This window comes from Arachis stenosperma, chromosome 5, assembly GCF_014773155.1.
Source record: "Arachis stenosperma cultivar V10309 chromosome 5, arast.V10309.gnm1.PFL2, whole genome shotgun sequence".
Lineage (NCBI taxonomy): Eukaryota > Viridiplantae > Streptophyta > Magnoliopsida > Fabales > Fabaceae > Arachis > Arachis stenosperma.
Window position 1 is genome coordinate 123,943,697 of NC_080381.1, and position 19,525 is coordinate 123,963,221.

Here is a 19,525-nt window from a genome sequence, read left to right on the forward strand (position 1 = left end):
CCGTTGTGTCAGCTGGTGTGAAGTATGAGACCTTTGTGATAGGGTCCAATGAAGACATGCATGTCTTATTTTATTGTTGGCGGAGTTTTCCAGAGGTTAGAATACTCGAGCTGCTTGCGAAGTTGGAAGATGGTATCGATAGCTCTGGGGCATCGGCTCGAATCCTCAGTTGACGATGATGGGTGGTGCCTCGATGTCGATGCCTGTGGTAGCAGTGTCAGGTCCGATCCCTGATCCTTCACGTGTTGCGGCTGGTACTGATGGTGTGCCTTCGAGTTGAGAATGCAGTGCAGGACGATGATTCGGACGATGAGCCGGTCGACATTGGTAGGGACAGTGATTAAAATATTCCGAGCAGTACACCTACACCCCACAGAGCTTCTGGTTCCGGCACACAACAATATCCTCCACACTTGTCAACCTTGAACTTGGAAGTCGTCGGCCAACAGTGGAATGTAGAGGCAACCTTCCCGGGCCAGGGTCTACATGATGTGACTGCTTTGACGGAATATCAAATTGGCCAATCTTTCTAGAGTAAGGAGGAAGTTGTGCTGAGTGTAAAAGATTCCAGCATCCGGCGTGGAGTTGAGTATAGGGTGATGGAGTCTAGCCCTCTCTAAATAAGAGACGATCCTGTCATGCATAGGCATATTTTGTTGCCGCCTCACACTGTAGATACACCTACTTGATTTCACCCAACATGAAAGATATACACAAAGCAATTAAATTCTATTTTCTACAACGAAAAATCCTATCTAGTTACACCAACTAAATAACTTATGTAAGAACCCGGTTTTCGGTAAATAAACTTTTCTGACTATTTTAAAATTTATTTCGCAAAATCTAGAATCATGGACCAATAAGAAATAGTGAGGCTGACCCAATGGTATAAAAAATGAAAATAAAAAAAAGAAAGAAAAAAATTAAAAATTAAAAATTAAAAAGAAAAAGGCCATTAATAAGGTCAAAATTGACTTTATGAGGGTAATTAATTCTCCCTAAGTCAAGTTTGACTAGTAAATAATAGATATTAGATTACCATTAGTTTATTTTCTCAGTAGAGACTTTTGAGTCGGAAATTCACTTTTAATGACTGTTTTGCGTGCGCCGATAAAATCTCTTATAACCAAAAACTTCGAAACTAGTGGTAAAGATAATTTATACCTTGATAATTGTGTCTCAAGATTAATATTAGTCATTCATTCATGATTTATTTCTTTAAGAATAAATCTTAGCCATTAATTATTTTACCACACGGTAAAAGTTAACCGAACCGAATTTCTGACTAATATTCCGTAAACAAATCCTAGAGACCCCAAAGCTTCTTACTTGGCATCCAAGTAACTTGTATCTCCTTCTTAGCCTCTGAGACGAGACTATCTCAGCCTTTCATTCCTCTCTGCTGTTTTTTTAACCTCGAGTAACTAACTGCGGTTAACTGTGGATAAGCTCGACACGTAAGCGCTAACCAAGCTTCCTCGTTTTTACACCCCTTATTCATTAAAGCTCAGCCCTTGACCACGAAAATTCAAGCCCCTTTTACCATCATAAATTCACTAAGACTTTGATTTTTTATTTAAGGAAGCATTTACCACAAAATTCACAAAACACTTTACATATTTTTACACACTTTTGACTAAATTCTTGAGAGAGAAAGAGAAAATTCTGCACACACTACCTGCATTTTCAGCCTCTTATCTCACGATTCATATACTATTCTTCAAGTGTTTTTCAAGGACTCAAACCATACAAGCATAAACTCTTGTCTCTTTTTGCCAATATTTGCGTTTATACTGAATTCGGCTAGGAAAACTCTTATTCTTTCTCCTTTTATTTTTCTTTTAAAAATACAAAAAGTAACCATGAGAAATCCTTACTCTCCTCTATTTATAGAAATCCTCTTGAAGCACCCATGGAGCACGCCTAATGAGTTAAGGAGTTTCGAGCTCACCGTGGTTGAATTTTGATGTTTTGCGACACTTTAGGCCCAAAAACGAAACTGCACCATCACCATCTGTGTTTCTGCCCTTGTATGCATATTTTCTAGTGTAAAAAATGTTTACTAACTGAATTACATAAGAGGTAAGGGTTAGGATTAGTTAGAATATGTTTGTGCTTGTTTTCGGTGTTCATATGAGCCACTTTGTGGTGATTTTGTGCTTGATTTTTAATTCTGAAAATTTAGTGATGCTTTGCTGTTTTTGGACTATTATTTGAGTAATATTTGAAGCTTATTTGCCTCTAAAAAATGTATAGGACTATCAAAAATTAATGGAGCACTTGGGGTTTAAGTTTCAATCCTTAAAAGTCACTAAAAGTGGATAAAAATAAAAAACTGCACCCCTGAAAATTCAGCCACTAAATGATCATGAAAGTCACGTGTATAAGGGTTAAAAAGAGGTTAGAAAACTTATTTTTAATCTTATGGAACAAAGATATAAAAGTAAGAAGGGTGTTATTGTCATTTTTGGGTAAAAAGATGGTTAAAAATATAATTTAATAGAAAGATAAGTAAAATTTTGAACTTAGTATTCTCAAGGATAAATTAGTAATTATATAAATTAATCGAGTCAAAATTATAATTACAATAAAATTTCGGAACTAAATAAAAGTTTTAGTAAAAATTAAAAATAAAACGGTAAAAACTAGTAATTGGAATAAGTAAATAAATTAATAAAAGGTGAGAAATGATCTTTTAGGTCCCTATGGGTAGAATTGACATTAATTAAAAGTATTATGGATAATTTGGTCATAAAAAAATATTATGATTAATCCGGTAACATTTTGATGCTAAATCAGGTTAAACGATAAATTAGAGTACTTAAGGACATATTAGTAATTTTAGGCATAAAATCAAACTAAAAAATTACTAATTAATTTAATGATTGGTAAGAAGGTCTTTTAGGAAAAATATGATGATAAAATGGTGAAGTAATAATACTAGTGGTGAAAGCGTCACTAAAAGTCTAAAGAAAACTAGAAAAACGAAATTCTGTACAAAAAAGATAAAATTGAAAATATAGAAAAATACTAAAGATATTTTAGGTGTATAATTTTTTAATTCGAAGATAAATAAATATTTGATTAATTAAAAATATAAAATTATTATTCAAATTTAAAAACGTGAGATATTTAAATCTCTCTAAAAATCTATTTATCCTTATATATATATATATATATATATATATATATATATATAATATTTTGGACATAAAAATTTAGATATTTAACATTTTAAAAGATGAGAGACGTTTTTATATTTTAATTACTCTAAAATTTATTTATTTTTGAATTAAAAGATCAATATCTATTTGTTTTTTCTATATTTACCATTTTACAATTATCTTATGAGCTTGATGAAATTCTCAAAATGACAAAATAAATTTGTAAGGGTGACAAAAGTAAAATTTTAATAGAATGATTATGTAGTGAGTATGATTAAATTCTACAAGTTTTTTCCCCTGTGCAAATAGCTAAAATTGATCAATGAAAATGGATTATTCTTTTTTAATTAAAATGCTTTTTTAAGTTAATAATGTAAAACTTTTGACACGGTGAAAATGACGATCCGGTAAAAGGTAATAAATATAAGATTCAGTTAGTTTCACTTTGAATGTAATCCAATTTTCCAAATTAAAAGGTTATTGTTTCAAGCTTCATATTCATCATGAAAAGCTTGAACCCCACTACCATATAAAACCAACTCATGTGTAAAGTGTAAACCCATCAGCCATCACCATTGCCAAAACTCAAAAAGCTTATTCCGGCGGGTTTTCTACTCACTGTATATTCATTCACCAGAGAAAAAAATCTCAGAAGGTGATACAACTGTTCCTTCTAAATTCATTCTTTTCTTTGCTTCTTCTTTCTGCTTTCTTCCCTTTGCTTTGGTGATGATTTCTCTGATTACTATTATTGTGGGAATTTTCATTTTTGATTGTATGTTCAATCATTGGTCATGCGTTTCTTGCAATGTTTGAGAGAATAGCGCGTTCTGATTCAAGATTCAGTTATTCTCTTCTTCTTCTTGTTGAGTCATCATGAAACGGTTCATCACTTCTTTCTGCTCTGAATGGAAGCAACTACTATAACGTAGCATTGTGTAACGAAATTTGGTTTGTTTTTTTGTTTCTTTTAGCTTCATTATGCTATCAACGTCTCTCTCTCTCTCTCTCTCTCTCATCGTGCATTTATTTGTGTCTTTTTTCTTCTTTCTTGCATGAAGATTTGAAACTAGAAACAGGCTTATTCTACAATTTCTGATATATGTCTCTTTTCAAGCTTCTTTCTCTTCTTCTTTTGGTGCTGGAAATGTGATATTGAACTTTGACTTGAAGTAATTCCCATTCCCACTTCCATTTGATCATTCTTTTTCATATTTATGAGGCTGTGCTTATGATATTTTTATAGGAATCAATAATCCTCTTTCCTATTATGCATTTTGTTTATTAAGTCTAATAGCAATTCTGATATTTACAGAGACTGTGATGGCTTCATTATCACCTGAGGAAAGTGTAGGGCAAAATTTTACATGGCCGAAGCCTTGTCCTCCTCCAAGGAAGCCTCGCGTTCTCCTCGCTGCTTGTGGATGCCTATCGGCTGCGAAATTCGGACAGATTTGCCAATGTTTCTTGACATGGGCAGATATAAATACTGTGGTCACAGAAAATGCACGGGTTTTTCTTGAAAGATCATCATTTCCACATAATGTGCAAATGTTTTCCGATATAGATCAAGGGAGGGTTTGGTCAGAATCAGGTCCTCTACTCGGTTCGCCTTTACCTGATGCTCTTTCTAAATGGGCTGATGTCATGGTCGTTGCTCCAATTTCTGCAAATACCATTGCAAAGGTAATCAAGAAACTCACATGATAGGATTAGAAACATTACTTTCTACTAAGAAGAATTAGATCCTGCTTATCAGAGTTTTTATGTACTATATATGTCTTTTCCTGCTTCCTAAAAATCATGTAATGTTTCGATTGGTATGTTTGCATCTTATTTAGAGTGATTTACATGTTCTACTTTTGCATTACTCGCATGATTGGAACCTGACTTGTGTATAAAACAATCATATGCTGCTTTTATGATCAAAACTAATGTGTACAAAAACTCGTATCTTGCTTACAACAATGCCCCTTTTGTTTGTTTACTAAACAACTCAATTTTAAGGATGTTTTTGTAATAATTCAAATAAATCTACATCATGCTATTTAGTTTATATTCCTACTTATTGCTAAGAAATGTAATGTTCTGTTACTAAGTTGCATCTCACATAAGAGTTATTTCATTTGCATGTTTATGGTTGCAGATTGTTGGAGGGTTGTGCGACAATTTGCTAACAACTATCATAAGAGTATGGGACTACGAAAAGACGCTCTATTTCGCGCCATCGATGGACCCTTTGATGTGGGCAAATCCTTTAACAGAGAGACAGTTTCGTTCCCTTCGTGCACTTGGTCCCTATGTAATCATACTAGCTGAAGACAACGCTCAAAAGCATATGCCTGATCCTGAAATCATTTCTGTATTTGTGAAAATAAATATCAGAGTGAAAGACTGAGAAGAATGAAAGATTACGCGTCTATAATTGTGGTATGCAGTAAGCTGAGTTCATTTTGTTTGGTGAATCAACAAGAAAAAAGAGTGACTGATATTGTGCTGTTTGTTGTATAAGAAGAGTATCACATCGTTGGAGAGTGAAAAGTGATGTTCTGTGAATCAATATAAAAGGCCAAGTAAGCCTCGTTAACAAGCATACCTTTCTCGGCCTTTTGGCTAAGATCAAGTGTAGTATCTGTTCTTATCAGTTTAATATCTGATATGTGGGCCATTGGCCCACACGATATTAAATTTATTTTTTGAGGGGGATGGGCCATCACAGTAGCTTGCTACTGGGCCTGTCAAGCGTCGCCCAAGCCTTACACTGCTGCATGGGCCTGGCGCACCCCCACCAAATTAAGTCAAAAATCTTTTTAATCGTTTTTATTTATGTAACGATTTTTAATATTCTATAGAGATTTCTTTTGTTTATATTTTATAGTATCAAAACATGAAGAAATAAAGTAGGAAATTTGCTTTACATATATAAAGCTCATACATCATATATACAAGTGAAGTATTAATATTCCAGCTTAGCCAGCCAACATGTGATAAGATATAATTATGTGATAACAATATTGTTGATGCTAAGTTGTTAACCAAATAACCATTGATTTGGTGGTTCAGATACCGCGCTCTCTCATTCTCATGGTATGTCTTTTGAAGCTGCATCATCAACTTTAATCTCTTCCTCTTCATTGAGCAACAAGGGCTTTGTTAATGATGATGGTGGCTCAGTAATGTTCTTTTCACTGGTTTTTCCCCATAGGACTAAGTAGAGACCAAGCACAATGAGGATTGCACCAATAACCCTGTAATCAAATAAAAACTTGAATGAATCATTCCTTTTCAACAGAAACATTTATATAATCTTAGAACACATTTAATGGGTACTCTCAAAATATTCACATCACTCCTTTTCATAAGTATTATTCGATTGTAAATTTTTCATAAACTCAATTAAATATGTTAGAATTAGAGCTAGATTTTATGTAGCTTTTTTTTCCTTCATATAAAGTAAAATTTGGTGCAACAAGTTAAATTTTGTTCATACCCTCCAGAGTATAACTGATCACCAAGAATTATTGCTGCCATGAGAGCTACTAGGACTGTTTGCAACGGCTGAAAGGCAGCAACAAACACAGGGCCACCCTTTTGGATACACCATGTTTGAAGAAAGATGACAATTGCAGATGATACAATTCCCTAAGTAATCAAAATTGAAATGAACTTTTCACATTTTATAGATAGAAGTACTTAATATTTGAGAGTTGGAAGTTAAGGAATATTGATTACAGAATATAGAATGAGGAAAAGCTCTTGTAATGATACTATCTTCCAATTTCTCAAGTCAGTTTCTACAAAGGCTGCTATGATCAAGAATTGGATCAATCCGAAGAAGCATGTGAACGCCGTGAGCGAAAGTTTCGCTGGATACTTCTTCACCACAGGAGCCTGCACAGAAATTCTTATTGCAGTTATGAGACATATAAAACAAATGTCCAACCAAGAAAAAACCATGATCATTATGATCTGACCTGAAAAACCATCCAACCAGCCCATGAAAAACAATGTCCAAGCAAGTATATGCAACCCCATCTCCAATTTTGTTGCATTTCTTCAGAATTATGATCTCCAAGTGTTTGATGGCTTTGTAAGTGAAGAAGAGGAGGACCTTTGTATAGAGTAATAATAGTAGCACCACCAACACTTGCAATGGTTCCTATAACTTTTGCTAATCCATTTCTCCTTGCCATGTTCACTTTCTCAAGCCTGGCAAAGAAATTAACAGCTATAAAGGTTTTGAGAAGCTTAGCTGATCTTACACACCGCATCCTCTTGATTCGTCACGCTTACATTGACAAAATGTGATGAAATGATTTGATTTGATTACCTTAAAGTTAAGGCCAAGATAAAAGTGATAGCAGGAACTGAGTTTTGCATTGCAGAAGCAAAAGTTGGAGAAGCATAATATAATCCCAACAAGTAAAAGCCTTGGTTTGCAGTGATCCTACAACATCCAATGAAAAATCACAGAACAGAAGGAACTATTAGAACTAATAGGAATTCAACAATCATGACTATATATATATATATATAATCTTATATCTAGACATGCTTACCCCAATAATGCTAATAGGAAGAACTGAACCAATAAAGATAGTGTAAGAGATGGTCTTTGATTCCTAATTACAAAACATATGTAACAAGAGTCAGAAAAATGATTAACATAAAGAATATTATGGCAGGAAAATTGGAAGAAACTCACTTCTCTAATAGATAGGCAAATGGGGTCAACAAAATCAAAGCAATTAGATTTCTATATACAGGGTAAACAACTTTGCTAACACCAATGTTTAGTGCAAGTCTTGATACAATGTGAAATCCTGCAAAGCAGAATTGCAGTGCAAGTAATGCCACAAGAAGCTTCACTTTCTCTCTTACAATATTGCTTCCCATTTTTCTCTGTTTTAGACTTGTTATGGGGGCAACAATATAGAGCAGTTGTTTATATAGATTGAAATCTTGAAGGATTATTAAAATTATATAGTTTTTTGTTTTAAGTTTTTAGTGCAAGTAGTTAGGCACGTTATTTGATGATTAGAATAGCAATCAGTAAGATTGTGTTTAAATTAGACCTTTTAGATAAGACAAAATAAATAAATAAATAAACAAAAAGAAACGAAAAAACAATACAATAATCTTTTAGTATTTTATCCACATTTCATAAATTTGTACATATAAATATAATTTGTCCCAAAATGCACCTTGTCCGATCAAATTTTTTAAAGTGAAAAAATTGATAAAACAAAAAAATAAATATCTAATTATCATTGAATTAAGATAGTGAAGCTTACAATTCAAGAGTGATTAACATCTATTTTATTATTTTATGGATTTTCTCATATCTCTAACACTTAACAAACTCTTTGTGTATCTCTATATTTTTATTCTATTTTCCTAACTAAACTTGCCTAAAAGCAATTTACAAAGTTTTTTTTTAAAAATGAGAAACGTTATATGCATTACTTTTTTACACACCTTTTTTTTTATATATATTTTCTATTTTATACCATGAAAATTTATCTTTTGAACCATAAAAAAAATATGTACAAGATACACACAGAATTGTGTGAACATTATTTTAATAAAAAAATTATAGAAAAACTTATGTCCTAAATTATTGATATTTACTTTGTCATACATACAATTTTTTATTTTTCATATTTTTCTTGTTGACCTTAGAGTGAATAATTTAGGGAGACAAATTATAGGTAGATCATGTTAGCCAGGCAGTTAGAGAGTGACCAACCCTCATCATTTGTATGACCATGTTCCCATTATCCCTTTGTCTCACTTCTGACTTTATGTCTAATGAGACCGTTGTCACAATTTTCAGTCTCTGTACATAATAATCATTATAGAAGAATATTTTATTACTTTTCCACAAATCTAATCCACATATTTATGATAATATAATGACAGTGTCTGCTTCAGACTCAAATAATTATTTTGAATGCATTCAATAAAAACATGAATCAAACAGGCAAGACTTTATAATTTTTGCATATTTTATGATTCATAAAGAAATCGGGTATGCTCTAGAAGTGAAAATGGCGTATAGCACATGCAAAGTGATTGCCATAAAAAAAAAGTTATTGCCATTTATTTGCAAGTGAGTTTTTTTTTTAAATCTAGTTATTTTTTTGTTTTGACCGATTCAGAAAGAGAAATGTGTTCTTTTTCTTTTCTTTTTCCCCCCTCAAGGTCTCAACCCTTCAAATGCCACTTAATAAATGCTCATCAATAACCGATAATATAGCTCAATAACATATAACTTCAAATTCAAGAGCCAAAATGTTACTTTGTAAATTTGATAGTAAATCATTAAGCTAATCTTGAATTATAAACCTTAACATGTGTACTATATATTAATTATAATTTATATCTTACATTCATCCAAAGGAATATCTTAGCTCACCTAAAAAACATGAAAGGAATATCTTAGTGCCTCAGTGACAGGAAAATTATTGACTCAACGTGCATATGCATGAACCTTAGATTATTTCACGAGTCTTAAGAGCAACTCCAATGCTAAGAAATAAAGTTCCTCTTCTGACATATGGGGACTCAAGTACCATTAGAGTGAAAAGGAAAGAAAGACTCTTCACGTGGATCAAGGTTGAGAGTTCCTCTAAACAGGGACTTGCAACAACCAAAAAAATCATGCCATGTGGTAAGTTAATAAAAAAAATAAAAAATATATTAAATATATATTGAATAATTAAATTATAATTAATTTATTAATAGTTATAATAATTTATTATATTAAATATTTATATATCTATTTGAAGATCTTCATTTGAGTCCAAAACAAAATGATGTTCAACAAAGAAACTAACTACCATTACTCAACCATGTATATCACAATTATCCATTGCTTCAAACATGACCACAACTACAACAATCATGCATCAGTTTCATAAGCATAAGCTAAAAACATTGCACACTTATGCCTTGTGAGCCACCACTTATGCATTGTGGTAGGCAATTCACACATTCTACACTCTCAAGCTGTAGCTATTAGCTAAACAAACCGCGATTCCATTTGAGCCTCAGCTATTGTAACACATGGAGATGGGGTCATCAGTAAGTTAACTGCGCTTGAATACAATAACAATTGCGGTGCAGTTATCTTTGCAGCGACGCTCACGTACAGCTTCCCTTACAAGACGGCGGCTCACAGCTGCAGCACTAAGCCCCTCCTACAAAGGCTCAATTCAATGTTTCCCTCAGGTAAGACAAAATCCTTATCAAATATAAAAGCAGCAATAAGAACATTGTGGAAACTAAAGATTGTGACCCAGCTTATTTGTGTTGTGTGTATTAGACATTAGACAAGCACCACCGGGATAAACGTTAAAATTAAAACACCTCTATGTTAAGAATCAGGTATACAGCAAGGCACATATATTAATGGAAATAGTTTGACCATTTAAAATGTAAACGTATAAGTTATAACTAGTACAAGATTGCAAGTTGTCAGAACAAACAAGAAACTCCTTACATTCAATAACTTCTGAACAAAATCAACAGCATCACTGGGACCAAATACCTGACATCCGGAAAATCTCATTTCATTTCATTTCATAACAGTTAATCAAACCAGCAAAACAACTAAATAGGACAATGATGGATCCTAGAAAACATACCCCCCACAAGCCATCACAGCCAAGAATGATGAAATGCTCTCTCTCAGTAAGATCAAAAGAATGGATATCTGGGGTTGCACTACAACCCACCTGCAAATGGTATTTTTTCTTTAACGTTAAAATCCTGTTTTAGGCCTATTTCATGGTATGGATAAATTTTATTGCCTAACTGACAAAGAGAACAAGGAAGCCTTTCTAAGTTAGCAGCAAACCTTTTTGAACTGCCGGTCTCCAAAACCCCTAGAAATTTCTAGACGCCCTTGCAATCGCCCATTTGAGCTTACAACACCACCAGCCTGCAAATTGAAGTGATCAGAATAGAGAACCAATTGATGAAACTCAACACCAGGCCTACATAGATAAGTAACGTAACCAACAATTCTAAATGTAATGCATCACAGATAATGAATGCTTCAAGGGACTAATGAAAGTTCTTCAAAGCACAGCTATACACAGACACATAGACGTACAGTCATGGGCTTCTCATTAATTCAATTTCTGAACTAGTTTGAATTTGACACCTTACTAGATAAGCTGGTCCTAATAAGATTGTGAATAATGAGTTATTAAAGCTTCTGGCAACATAAGACTGAATGCCACATCAAAATTCTTATTATGGATGCTTAACTTTATACCAGAATGTTGCTGTGTCCAATTATGTGTGAAAAGGTACATTAGTTGGATGAGTGTGGAAAGTTCTATATAAAGAGATGGAAATGGTAACTGAAGTTTTTTTGCATAGAGCCAAAAGTTATAGAACAACTGCACGTCCTGAGAACTGTCAAGTAACAGGTATATATAAATCCAAAGATCTAACCAATCAATCTTGAAGCATTTTGAACCTTCTGAATGCGTGCACGTTCCTGTGGGAAGATAGGTTTGTGCTCTCTCGTCAAAACAATGGCCTTTAGTGCATGGGCTCCATCAGAATTATCTTGGGATCCATCACTTATAGTTGACCGAGCCAAAACTGCTTTGGCATCTCCTATGTTTGCAACGAAAACCTAAAAACAGTCGTCAAACAGTGTTAAAAAATTAAATTGGGGAAAAACAGGTTATGAATGAATTGGCAGAATACTGAGAAACCACGAGCAGACCCTATTTGGATGGCAAATAGAGAATAAGTAAACACAAGCTTACTTTTTGTCCCAATACCCAGACACAGACAGCTGTGGCACCGTCCTGCCATCCCCCTGGTAGCAGTACATAGACTCATAAAGATATAAATAACATGAAAGAAATCTTTAAAGATTATATTAATTATTATTAATTAACTTGTATCGAAATCTATAATTCAAAAACCTAGGCAAGTGGCCTGCAGCATAGTGTGATACATTTCCCTTTTTTAATACCAAGGGGGAAAAAAGTACATTGTACTGTTAACCAATTATAAAACAAAAAATCACATGAACTTCAAACCAATAAACTTTAAAACCCCAGTAAAAACTTTATTAACATCAAAATTTAAGCACAATTTAGCCACCTATAACAAGAGATTAACAAATCGAGGCAATCAAACTGTACCTTCAGAACTTTCTTGAAGAAGAGACTCATCAGTTTTACGAAAACCTAAATCAGAATAAAAACATCAAATGAGAACATTCTGTAACCAAAAAAAAAATAAAAAAATAGATGAATATAAGTATTCATCCACAATTCAGTTTCGCAATATACAATGGGGGATTGAATAACGAAAATCATAAACTTGAATGCTTACCATCAAGTATAGCTCTTTTAGCTGCCTTTACATCCAACTGAAACAAAGCAAAGCAACCAAGATATTAGAGGCAAAAATATATAAAACTGAGAGCAATAGAGGGAAAAGATATCAAAGACTACGGAATTTGAAAGGAATATATTTTTTTATTTTGAAAAAGAAGAAAAAGAAATCTCCCAAGGAGACCAGAAGAATTCATTTTGATAGAAACTTCCATTTTACTTATGAGCTTATGATCAAGAAAACTGGCTTTCATGTTTCCATTAATTGTTTTATTGACTATGGAGACTCATCTCATCAACTCAACTATACAAATCTGCTGTAAAAGGCCTAACAGACAATATATGGATTCCTCTCGTGCCCCCTCATGTTTTCAAAATAAAATCTCAGTTAGAACAAGGGTACACACCCTACGGTTCAAAGCTTTCAACAAAACTTTGCAAAATGATACTGATATTTTTGCTACTTCATAACCATCTTCCTTGATGATTCAGTCAACCAACAATAAGAATGGTTGTAGTTGCATAGTTTCCCTCAACTGTAGTTAACTTCAACTGTATCTCATATGACAATCAAGAAAGAACAGAGGCCTGACGAGGATCATAGAAGTTTGTAATAAATGAATAGAAGAGTTTGAGTTACCCTGTGTGTAATGTAGTGTTAAGTGTTAACTCTATCTAAGCAACTGAGTCTAACTAAGTGAACTAATAGTCTAATAGATTCTAGTATCTGTACATATAGTAACTAATTTAGCTGTCTAAAAAGCAAATACAGAACAACTATTATTTTGCTACAGTATGCATAAAATTAGACCAAGCAAAACACACCAACTCACGTGGTAATCCAGCTGAGATAACATTCCCATGCAAATGCTTCTGTGCATATTCTGCAGCCAACCGTCCTCCATGCCCATCATAAATTGCAAAATGTGCACACCTGAAAACCAAGCTCTCATAATCATTAGTAGAGAACAGCATGCAAAAAATCAAGAAACGAATTTGATTTCAGGAACAGGCAACAAATTATCCACAACCCTATTTCCACAAATCACACCATTTATTTGTTAACAAATAAAAGAGGAACAAATACTAGTGATAAATCAAAGTGATAATAATAATAATAATAATAATAATAATAATAATAATAATAACCTTAATTTTCCAGGGTAATCTAAAGTTGCGTCTAAGAGAACAACCCAAGCATCTTCCATTGTGTGCCTAGAACCCTTATCCTCAGCTGCATCAGCATCAATTTCGAAAGAAGCTTCGACAACCGAAGAATCTTCCGTCTTTGGCTTCTTGGAGGGAACATCAACAAGATCGTCGCTTTCCGAATCAGCTTCGCGCTTTTTGGGTTCAACTTCCACGGTGACGGTTTTGCCCTCTGTGGTTTCGTCCATTTTCGCTCTTACAAATTCCAATCACGACAACAAAGGGTTGAAGGTTAAAATCGTTGAAAAGTGAAAACTGAAAACCCTAAGCCTACTACAATGATCTCCAATCTCTCCTGCTCACCTATAGTCTACAGTAGTAATAATTAATAAATAAATACTAAAATTTATTTAATTCTAAATAATATTTATCTATCTACGACTGCATTTATAATTTATTTCTTCTAAAATTTTGTTTTTGTCTTTCAATTTTTTTATATTTCTATTCTAAAATAATGACTAAAAAGAGTCTAGCCTCTAAGATTTTATTGAATGAAGCATTTTGATATTAAAAATAATTTAGAACTTAATTAGAAAATATTATTTTTTTCCTAAAAATTTAAATGCTTTTATTAGATTTTTTTTGTTTGAATGTCTCCATAATATTTAAAGATGTTGAGTTAAAAAATTAACTAAATTAATTAATAATGACAAACATTATTTTGTTGGATAAATTATCTAATTAATGTTAATTATTTGTGATTAACTGTTGCAGGCTAAAAGTTATTGTTGCAGCAGCCCAACACAAAGCAAGCTGAATCTATTTAAGTGGGCCACTAAACCAATAAAAGCCTAAAGGTGATAAATATAAAGCAATCAGGCTGAATATGAATAGAATCGATCCAAGCCCGATAGCAAGCAAATTCCTCCATATTTTGCTTTCACCAAAAGCAACGTTCACCTTTTTCCTCCTGGTCAGAAATCAGAGAAGTGAGAGAGAGCTTAGTTCCTAAGATATTCACAGAAGAAGAAAGAAAGAGAAAGTTAAGTAAGAAAGGTTGAGGTCTAATCAACAAAATAAACCAAATCAAGTAAAGGCAGAGGTCAAAGGTAACACATTTCCTCTTGCATGCATATTACTTTTTTCTCCTCTTCCACAACTCTCTGCCAGTTCGAATTGGGATACATGGGGAAGATGATCTCTGTTCTACACTGCTTTGCATCTATGATCATAAGTGTGTCTTGGAGACTAAGTAGTGTTTTAATGGCTAAGATTTGGGTTTACCATTGAAAATATTTGTTTTTGCTGATTTTGTGGTTTTCGGTCAACAAAGAAGGTTAGAACCAAAGTTCCTAATTTGAGGATTAACTGAAAAAGGTGATATGGTGAGTTGGTGAAGCACACAGCTCAAGAGTTGACTTAGGAGAGAGCAACTCAGTAACATGCAAGGAGATACAAAAGAAGTTGGCTCACTATTCAAAAGCAAAGGAGAGAAAACTAGTGTTATTGAGGTGTATGTTCTGAGAAGAGCTCTTTGAAAAAATTCATCTACTTGGACAGTGCTTCCTAGTCAAAGGAGCATTCCGCCAGAATGAAGAACTAAATAAGAGGCTAGCAAATTTGGTTTATCACATAGCAAAGAGGCTGTTGAAGCATTAATCTCCTTCATGTTTTACAGATTGTAATTTACTTTTCAATATTTATCTTTTTGTAATTTCTTGAGGTAAAACGCTGAATGAGAGAGCCATTGAAAGAGCCTAAGAGAGAAAAAAAAGACAAAGAAATATACATGAGTGAAAAGCCTAGAGTTATTTCAGATTTCTTTAGGTTAAGCATGTGTCTTGTATCTTGTACTTATGAGGTGCTCCTTTCTTAGTTGGATTAGCACTAAGAGTAAAGAGTAGGTATTAGCATAACCAAATCAAGTTAGGTTAGAACTTGAGAGTGAAAGGATTGTGTCAATCCTGTGAAGTTGGTGTATGTAATACTTTAACTATAGTGAAAATTTCACCACTGTTGTGGTGGAGACTGGACGTAAGTTGTAACACCCTACCATACAGAGTCTTATGCTTAAGTCATAATTCAGAGATGGCAAGGTATTACGACCTCTAAAATAAAAATTTAGTACGTATAGTAGTATGAATAATTGATTATAACTAGGAGCCTTTGTAGAAAAAGGGGTAAACAAAAACCGCAACTCAAAAGCGCATCACTCCGATCGATAACGTAACGAACAAGGATAAACCAACGCGAGATTGTATATATACAAAGGAGTGTCAAAAACAGGAATATCAAGACTCAAGATCCGGCTGCGAAGATAACCGGTCCGAGCATAGCAATATATACATATGATAAAATAATGAAAACCCCAAAGGAAACCCAAAGGGACACAAATACATAAAACCTATTCTCCAAAATCTCCCATAGGAAGAGTCATCACAGTTTGTATTATTTAGTGGAGATAAAGGTACCTAAACAAAACATATAAACTAAACAGAGTCCCCAAGAACAAGGAATCTTCGCAAATCTAGAAGTCTCCAGCATGCCTCAGCGGGAAACCGTACGTCCTGCATCTGAAAACCACAAAATCCGCATGGGTGAGAACTAGAGGTCCCCAGCATGGTAACAGCTTCCACATATATAATACATAATAATAGAGGAAAGCCAAAGGCAATCCTAGTACTTCCTCCAGATAATATCAAAGCTTATAAACAAGCTAAACCATATAAGGGCATCTGACTAAAGATTCTTCAGTCTAACTAATACTTCCCTTTCCAATTCCTTCAAACCTCCCAACCACCAGCAGGAGTACATTATAGCAAACACAATTATATCAGACAAAGAATATACAAATAGGAGCAGTTAAGACATTTAGACAATTAGCAAGTAATATGCAGTCAAATAGGAAATCTCAAACAATTCACATAGTATGCATATGATGAATGCCTGTCCCTAGTGGCTGATGATATCATCTTGTCGGTTATAGAGCCAACCCGACAAGTCCTGGTCGCTAACCATTGGACTGTCCCTCTGTCGCGCATCCCCAACTCGAGTTATACTCGTTATAAACTTGATCATAAACATGATCCATATCCATCACCCTCACTGGTGAATGTTTCGGGGGCGAGCTCATCCGGGTCTTTCACAGTGCCCGGCCACACTTACGACATAGGGTCACCAGAGTATCAAGTCTCAACCTGGAGCACGTAGTGGCTAGCCACTGCTACTACCCAGGGAAACTCGTATCTCAGATAGTGGAAGTGCAAATCACAATTTTCAATAATTCAGCATAAACATGCATGAATCCTCATCCATGGATCAACATCCATATCAGCCATCCGGCTCACGGTTCAGTCCAGAACCAGCCAATATTCATAGCATACACAGCTATTCCGGCTCACGGTTAAATCCATAACCAGCCAATATTCATAGCATACACAGCTATTCCGGCTCACGGTTAAATCCATAACCAGCCATTTCATTAACAATTACAGCCTTTCGGCCCATGGCATAACAAGCACTTCCACCACCATCCTCCGCATCTCACATAATCATCTTGATCCTCATTGATCATTCATTTTTCCCTTGCTTCACTCGCAAGTTACCTCATTCACTAGCCCCTTTTTAATAGCTAGGCATGTCATAATGATTTAAGACATAAATGGTGAGATCGGAGGCTTAGAAGTATGAGATTTGGCTTTTAAAACTCAAAAATCAACTTTGGGATGAAAACAGGGCCGCGCGTACGCGCACTCCACGCGCACGCGTGGATGGCCTCAAAAACTTATCGACGCGCAAGCGTCATGCACGCTAACGCGTGGATTCAAAATTCGTCAATCGACGCGCACGCGTCAACCACGCGTACGCGTGGGTGTTCTCGTGCCCCAAGCACAACACTAGCACAGTTCTGGCATAACTCTCTGGAAAATGGCTTGGCATTGGGTGCAGCACAATCGGCGCGCCCGCGCACATCACGCGCACGCGTGGATGGCGTTTTTTGGAAAATCGGCGCGTACGCGCCAAGTGCGCCCACGCGCAAGGGGTCATTCTGCTAAAAATTTTCTAAGTAAAAGCTGCAGAATTCACAGATTTAAACCCCGATCTTCCAACGGACATAACTTCCTTATTTTAAATCGTTTTTCACCCGTTCTTCGAACGGCATGGACATCCCGGATCCAATTTTATTTCTAAACAGATTTGGTACAAAACGGAGATCCGTAGTCCAAGTTATGTCCCGTCAAAGTATGCCCAAAAACCATATTTTTATACAAAACCACAATATGCCATTTTCAAAACAAACCATTTTCAACTCCTTTAAAAATCAATCAAAACATGCCAATTTCATCCCTTTTCTTTGAAATCAATCAAATGTATCAAACTCAACATCAAGCCTCCTCAACTCACACATTGACACATTACCACAATTTACCAAAATCACTATCTCATCACTTTATCCCACTTCACCCAAGTGGCTCAAACTCAAACACATTGACATATCATATACTATTCCTCATGCCAATTCTCAACAACACCAATTCCAATAAATCATTATTGTACACAATCAACATCATACTCACCATCAACATGGTTCAATCCACAATTCAACCATAACCAATCATCAAGCATATATCACAACATGCATATTTCTCATACATCATACCATTAAGGCATCAATGCTCATCATCACATATATGACCACATCATATATCTCAATCATTCAACAACATCAACAATTCAATGCCTATCTTAGGGCCTCTAGCCTAAGTATTTCCTACCACATTACATATTAGATACGGGAAACCGAAACCATACCTTAGCCGATTTTCCCAAGCTCCACCGGAGCACTTCCAAACTACTTATCCACAAGCTCTCAAGGCCTCAACACCTCCAAGAATAGATTTTTCACCACCAAGCCCTTTCCAAGCTTTTCAAAGTCACCAATTAAGCTCCAATATTCACATATACACAACCTAAGCCACAACCATCATACCCATACACAACATCTCAAAACCCAAACATCATAAAACAACAAAATATACTAGGGTTGAGAATCTTACCACACCCAAGGTCCAAGGAGACAAGATTAACCTTCTCCTTCAAGAGAGTTGGGTCCTATAACATCAAAGAACCCAAAATCTCAACATTTTACCCATGAAACTCGAAAATAAGGGCTGGAATTTCGAACAGAAACTTGTGGCTTACCTCAAGATTAATTGTATAGGTTTTGTAGAGCTCTCCGCGGTGAACGCGTGGCCGCAAACGGAGCGGCAATCGGAGCTCTAGATCAAAAGTTATGGTGGTTTGAAGATCAACCAAGGGAGAGAACTTGAGAGAGTGTTCTTCCTCCCTTTCTCTCTAATTTCGGCGTGTTTAAGTGTGTTGTGAGGAGAGAGAGTGCTGAAAACTAGGGTTTTGGTTTAGTTATGTTGGGCCAAGGGCCCACTTTGGGTCCGGTTGGCCCGGTTTGGCCCGTTCGGTCCAATCTTGGTCCGAATTCTATAAAATTGGTACCGAAATTCTCGTCTCAGTCTCCTCTATCACATTTAGCCATAAAAATCACATTTTAGGCTTTCTAGAATAAATTCTCATTTATGGGTTAATTAGCCGCTAATTAACCGGGTTTTACATAAGTTGCATTGCCCAAGGCAACCGAATTAGGATACATGATGTTGTCAGCTTCTATCTTTCCTGCTTTGTTCTATTCTCTGATATTCATGAGACAAAATGAAATTGTCTCATAAATTTTTCGCTGCTTAGTTCAAACAGATTCAGATTGCAAGTTTGTTTTAAAAGAGTTATTTCATTAAAGTAAAAGGTCATAAATTCAACCCCTTCTTCTCTAAG

At 34.8% G+C, this 19,525-nt stretch overlaps 3 protein-coding genes and 1 non-coding gene across 6 annotated transcripts; 2 read left to right on the forward strand and 2 right to left on the reverse strand.

Moving 5' to 3' along the window:
- Positions 1-178: 178 nt before the first annotated feature.
- LOC130981306 (phosphopantothenoylcysteine decarboxylase-like) lies at positions 179-5,562 on the forward strand. Its single transcript, XM_057904903.1, has 3 exons — positions 179-254; positions 4,480-4,850; positions 5,311-5,562. Exons 1-3 carry the CDS (start codon positions 179-181, stop codon positions 5,560-5,562), a joined length of 699 nt encoding a protein of 232 aa, XP_057760886.1.
- A 194-nt stretch (positions 5,563-5,756) lies between these two features.
- Positions 5,757-5,952, forward strand: LOC130932218 (U2 spliceosomal RNA). The gene has a single exon (XR_009067378.1). It is a non-coding gene; the product is annotated as a U2 spliceosomal RNA (small nuclear RNA).
- A 162-nt stretch (positions 5,953-6,114) lies between these two features.
- Positions 6,115-8,060, reverse strand: LOC130982882 (WAT1-related protein At3g18200-like). Its single transcript, XM_057907012.1, has 7 exons — positions 7,870-8,060; positions 7,724-7,786; positions 7,495-7,611; positions 7,139-7,373; positions 6,897-7,055; positions 6,655-6,806; positions 6,115-6,412 (listed from the first exon to the last, which is right to left on the reverse strand). The coding sequence occupies exons 1-7, from the start codon at positions 8,058-8,060 to the stop codon at positions 6,247-6,249; spliced, it is 1,083 nt and encodes a 360-aa protein (XP_057762995.1). The 3' UTR covers positions 6,115-6,246.
- Positions 8,061-9,963: 1,903 nt separating this feature from the next.
- Positions 9,964-14,033, reverse strand: LOC130979144 (probable protein phosphatase 2C 8). 3 transcript variants are annotated; one of them, XM_057902509.1, is made up of 10 exons: positions 13,682-14,033; positions 13,358-13,466; positions 12,531-12,567; positions 12,338-12,382; positions 11,954-12,006; positions 11,656-11,817; positions 11,026-11,109; positions 10,814-10,903; positions 10,669-10,716; positions 9,964-10,366 (listed from the first exon to the last, which is right to left on the reverse strand). In XM_057902509.1, exons 1-10 carry the CDS (start codon positions 13,927-13,929, stop codon positions 10,256-10,258), a joined length of 987 nt encoding a protein of 328 aa, XP_057758492.1. In that variant the 5' UTR covers positions 13,930-14,033; the 3' UTR covers positions 9,964-10,255. The 3 variants fall into 3 exon arrangements, 2 of the variants coding, with proteins under 2 accessions (XP_057758492.1, XP_057758493.1); XM_057902510.1 differs by having other exon boundaries at positions 13,366-13,466; positions 13,682-13,815; XR_009086525.1 differs by having other exon boundaries at positions 10,269-10,366; positions 11,631-11,817.
- Positions 14,034-19,525: the final 5,492 nt, after the last annotated feature.

What these genes read in the sequence shown, in the direction of transcription:
- LOC130981306 (XM_057904903.1), top strand. Translation starts at nt 179, where the DNA reads ATGGGTGGTGCCTCGATGTCGATGCCTGTGGTAGCAGTGTCAGGTCCG. An exon ending in TCCTTCACGTGTTGCGGCTG is followed by an intron (nt 255 to 4,479) that starts GTACTGATGGTG and finishes TGATATTTACAG; the next exon opens with AGACTGTGATGGCTTCATTA. An exon ending in CTGCAAATACCATTGCAAAG is followed by an intron (nt 4,851 to 5,310) that starts GTAATCAAGAAA and finishes TTATGGTTGCAG; the next exon opens with ATTGTTGGAGGGTTGTGCGA.
- LOC130982882 (XM_057907012.1), bottom strand. Translation starts at nt 8,060, where the DNA reads ATGGGAAGCAATATTGTAAGAGAGAAAGTGAAGCTTCTTGTGGCATTA. An exon ending in TTCCTATTAGCATTATTGGG is followed by an intron (nt 7,612 to 7,723) that starts GTAAGCATGTCT and finishes TGGATGTTGTAG; the next exon opens with GATCACTGCAAACCAAGGCT. An exon ending in CTGGTTGGATGGTTTTTCAG is followed by an intron (nt 7,056 to 7,138) that starts GTCAGATCATAA and finishes ATTTCTGTGCAG; the next exon opens with GCTCCTGTGGTGAAGAAGTA.
- LOC130979144 (XM_057902509.1), bottom strand. Translation starts at nt 13,929, where the DNA reads ATGGACGAAACCACAGAGGGCAAAACCGTCACCGTGGAAGTTGAACCC. An exon ending in GAGACCGGCAGTTCAAAAAG is followed by an intron (nt 10,904 to 11,025) that starts GTTTGCTGCTAA and finishes TACCATTTGCAG; the next exon opens with GTGGGTTGTAGTGCAACCCC. An exon ending in GCTGTGATGGCTTGTGGGGG is followed by an intron (nt 10,717 to 10,813) that starts GTATGTTTTCTA and finishes TCCGGATGTCAG; the next exon opens with GTATTTGGTCCCAGTGATGC.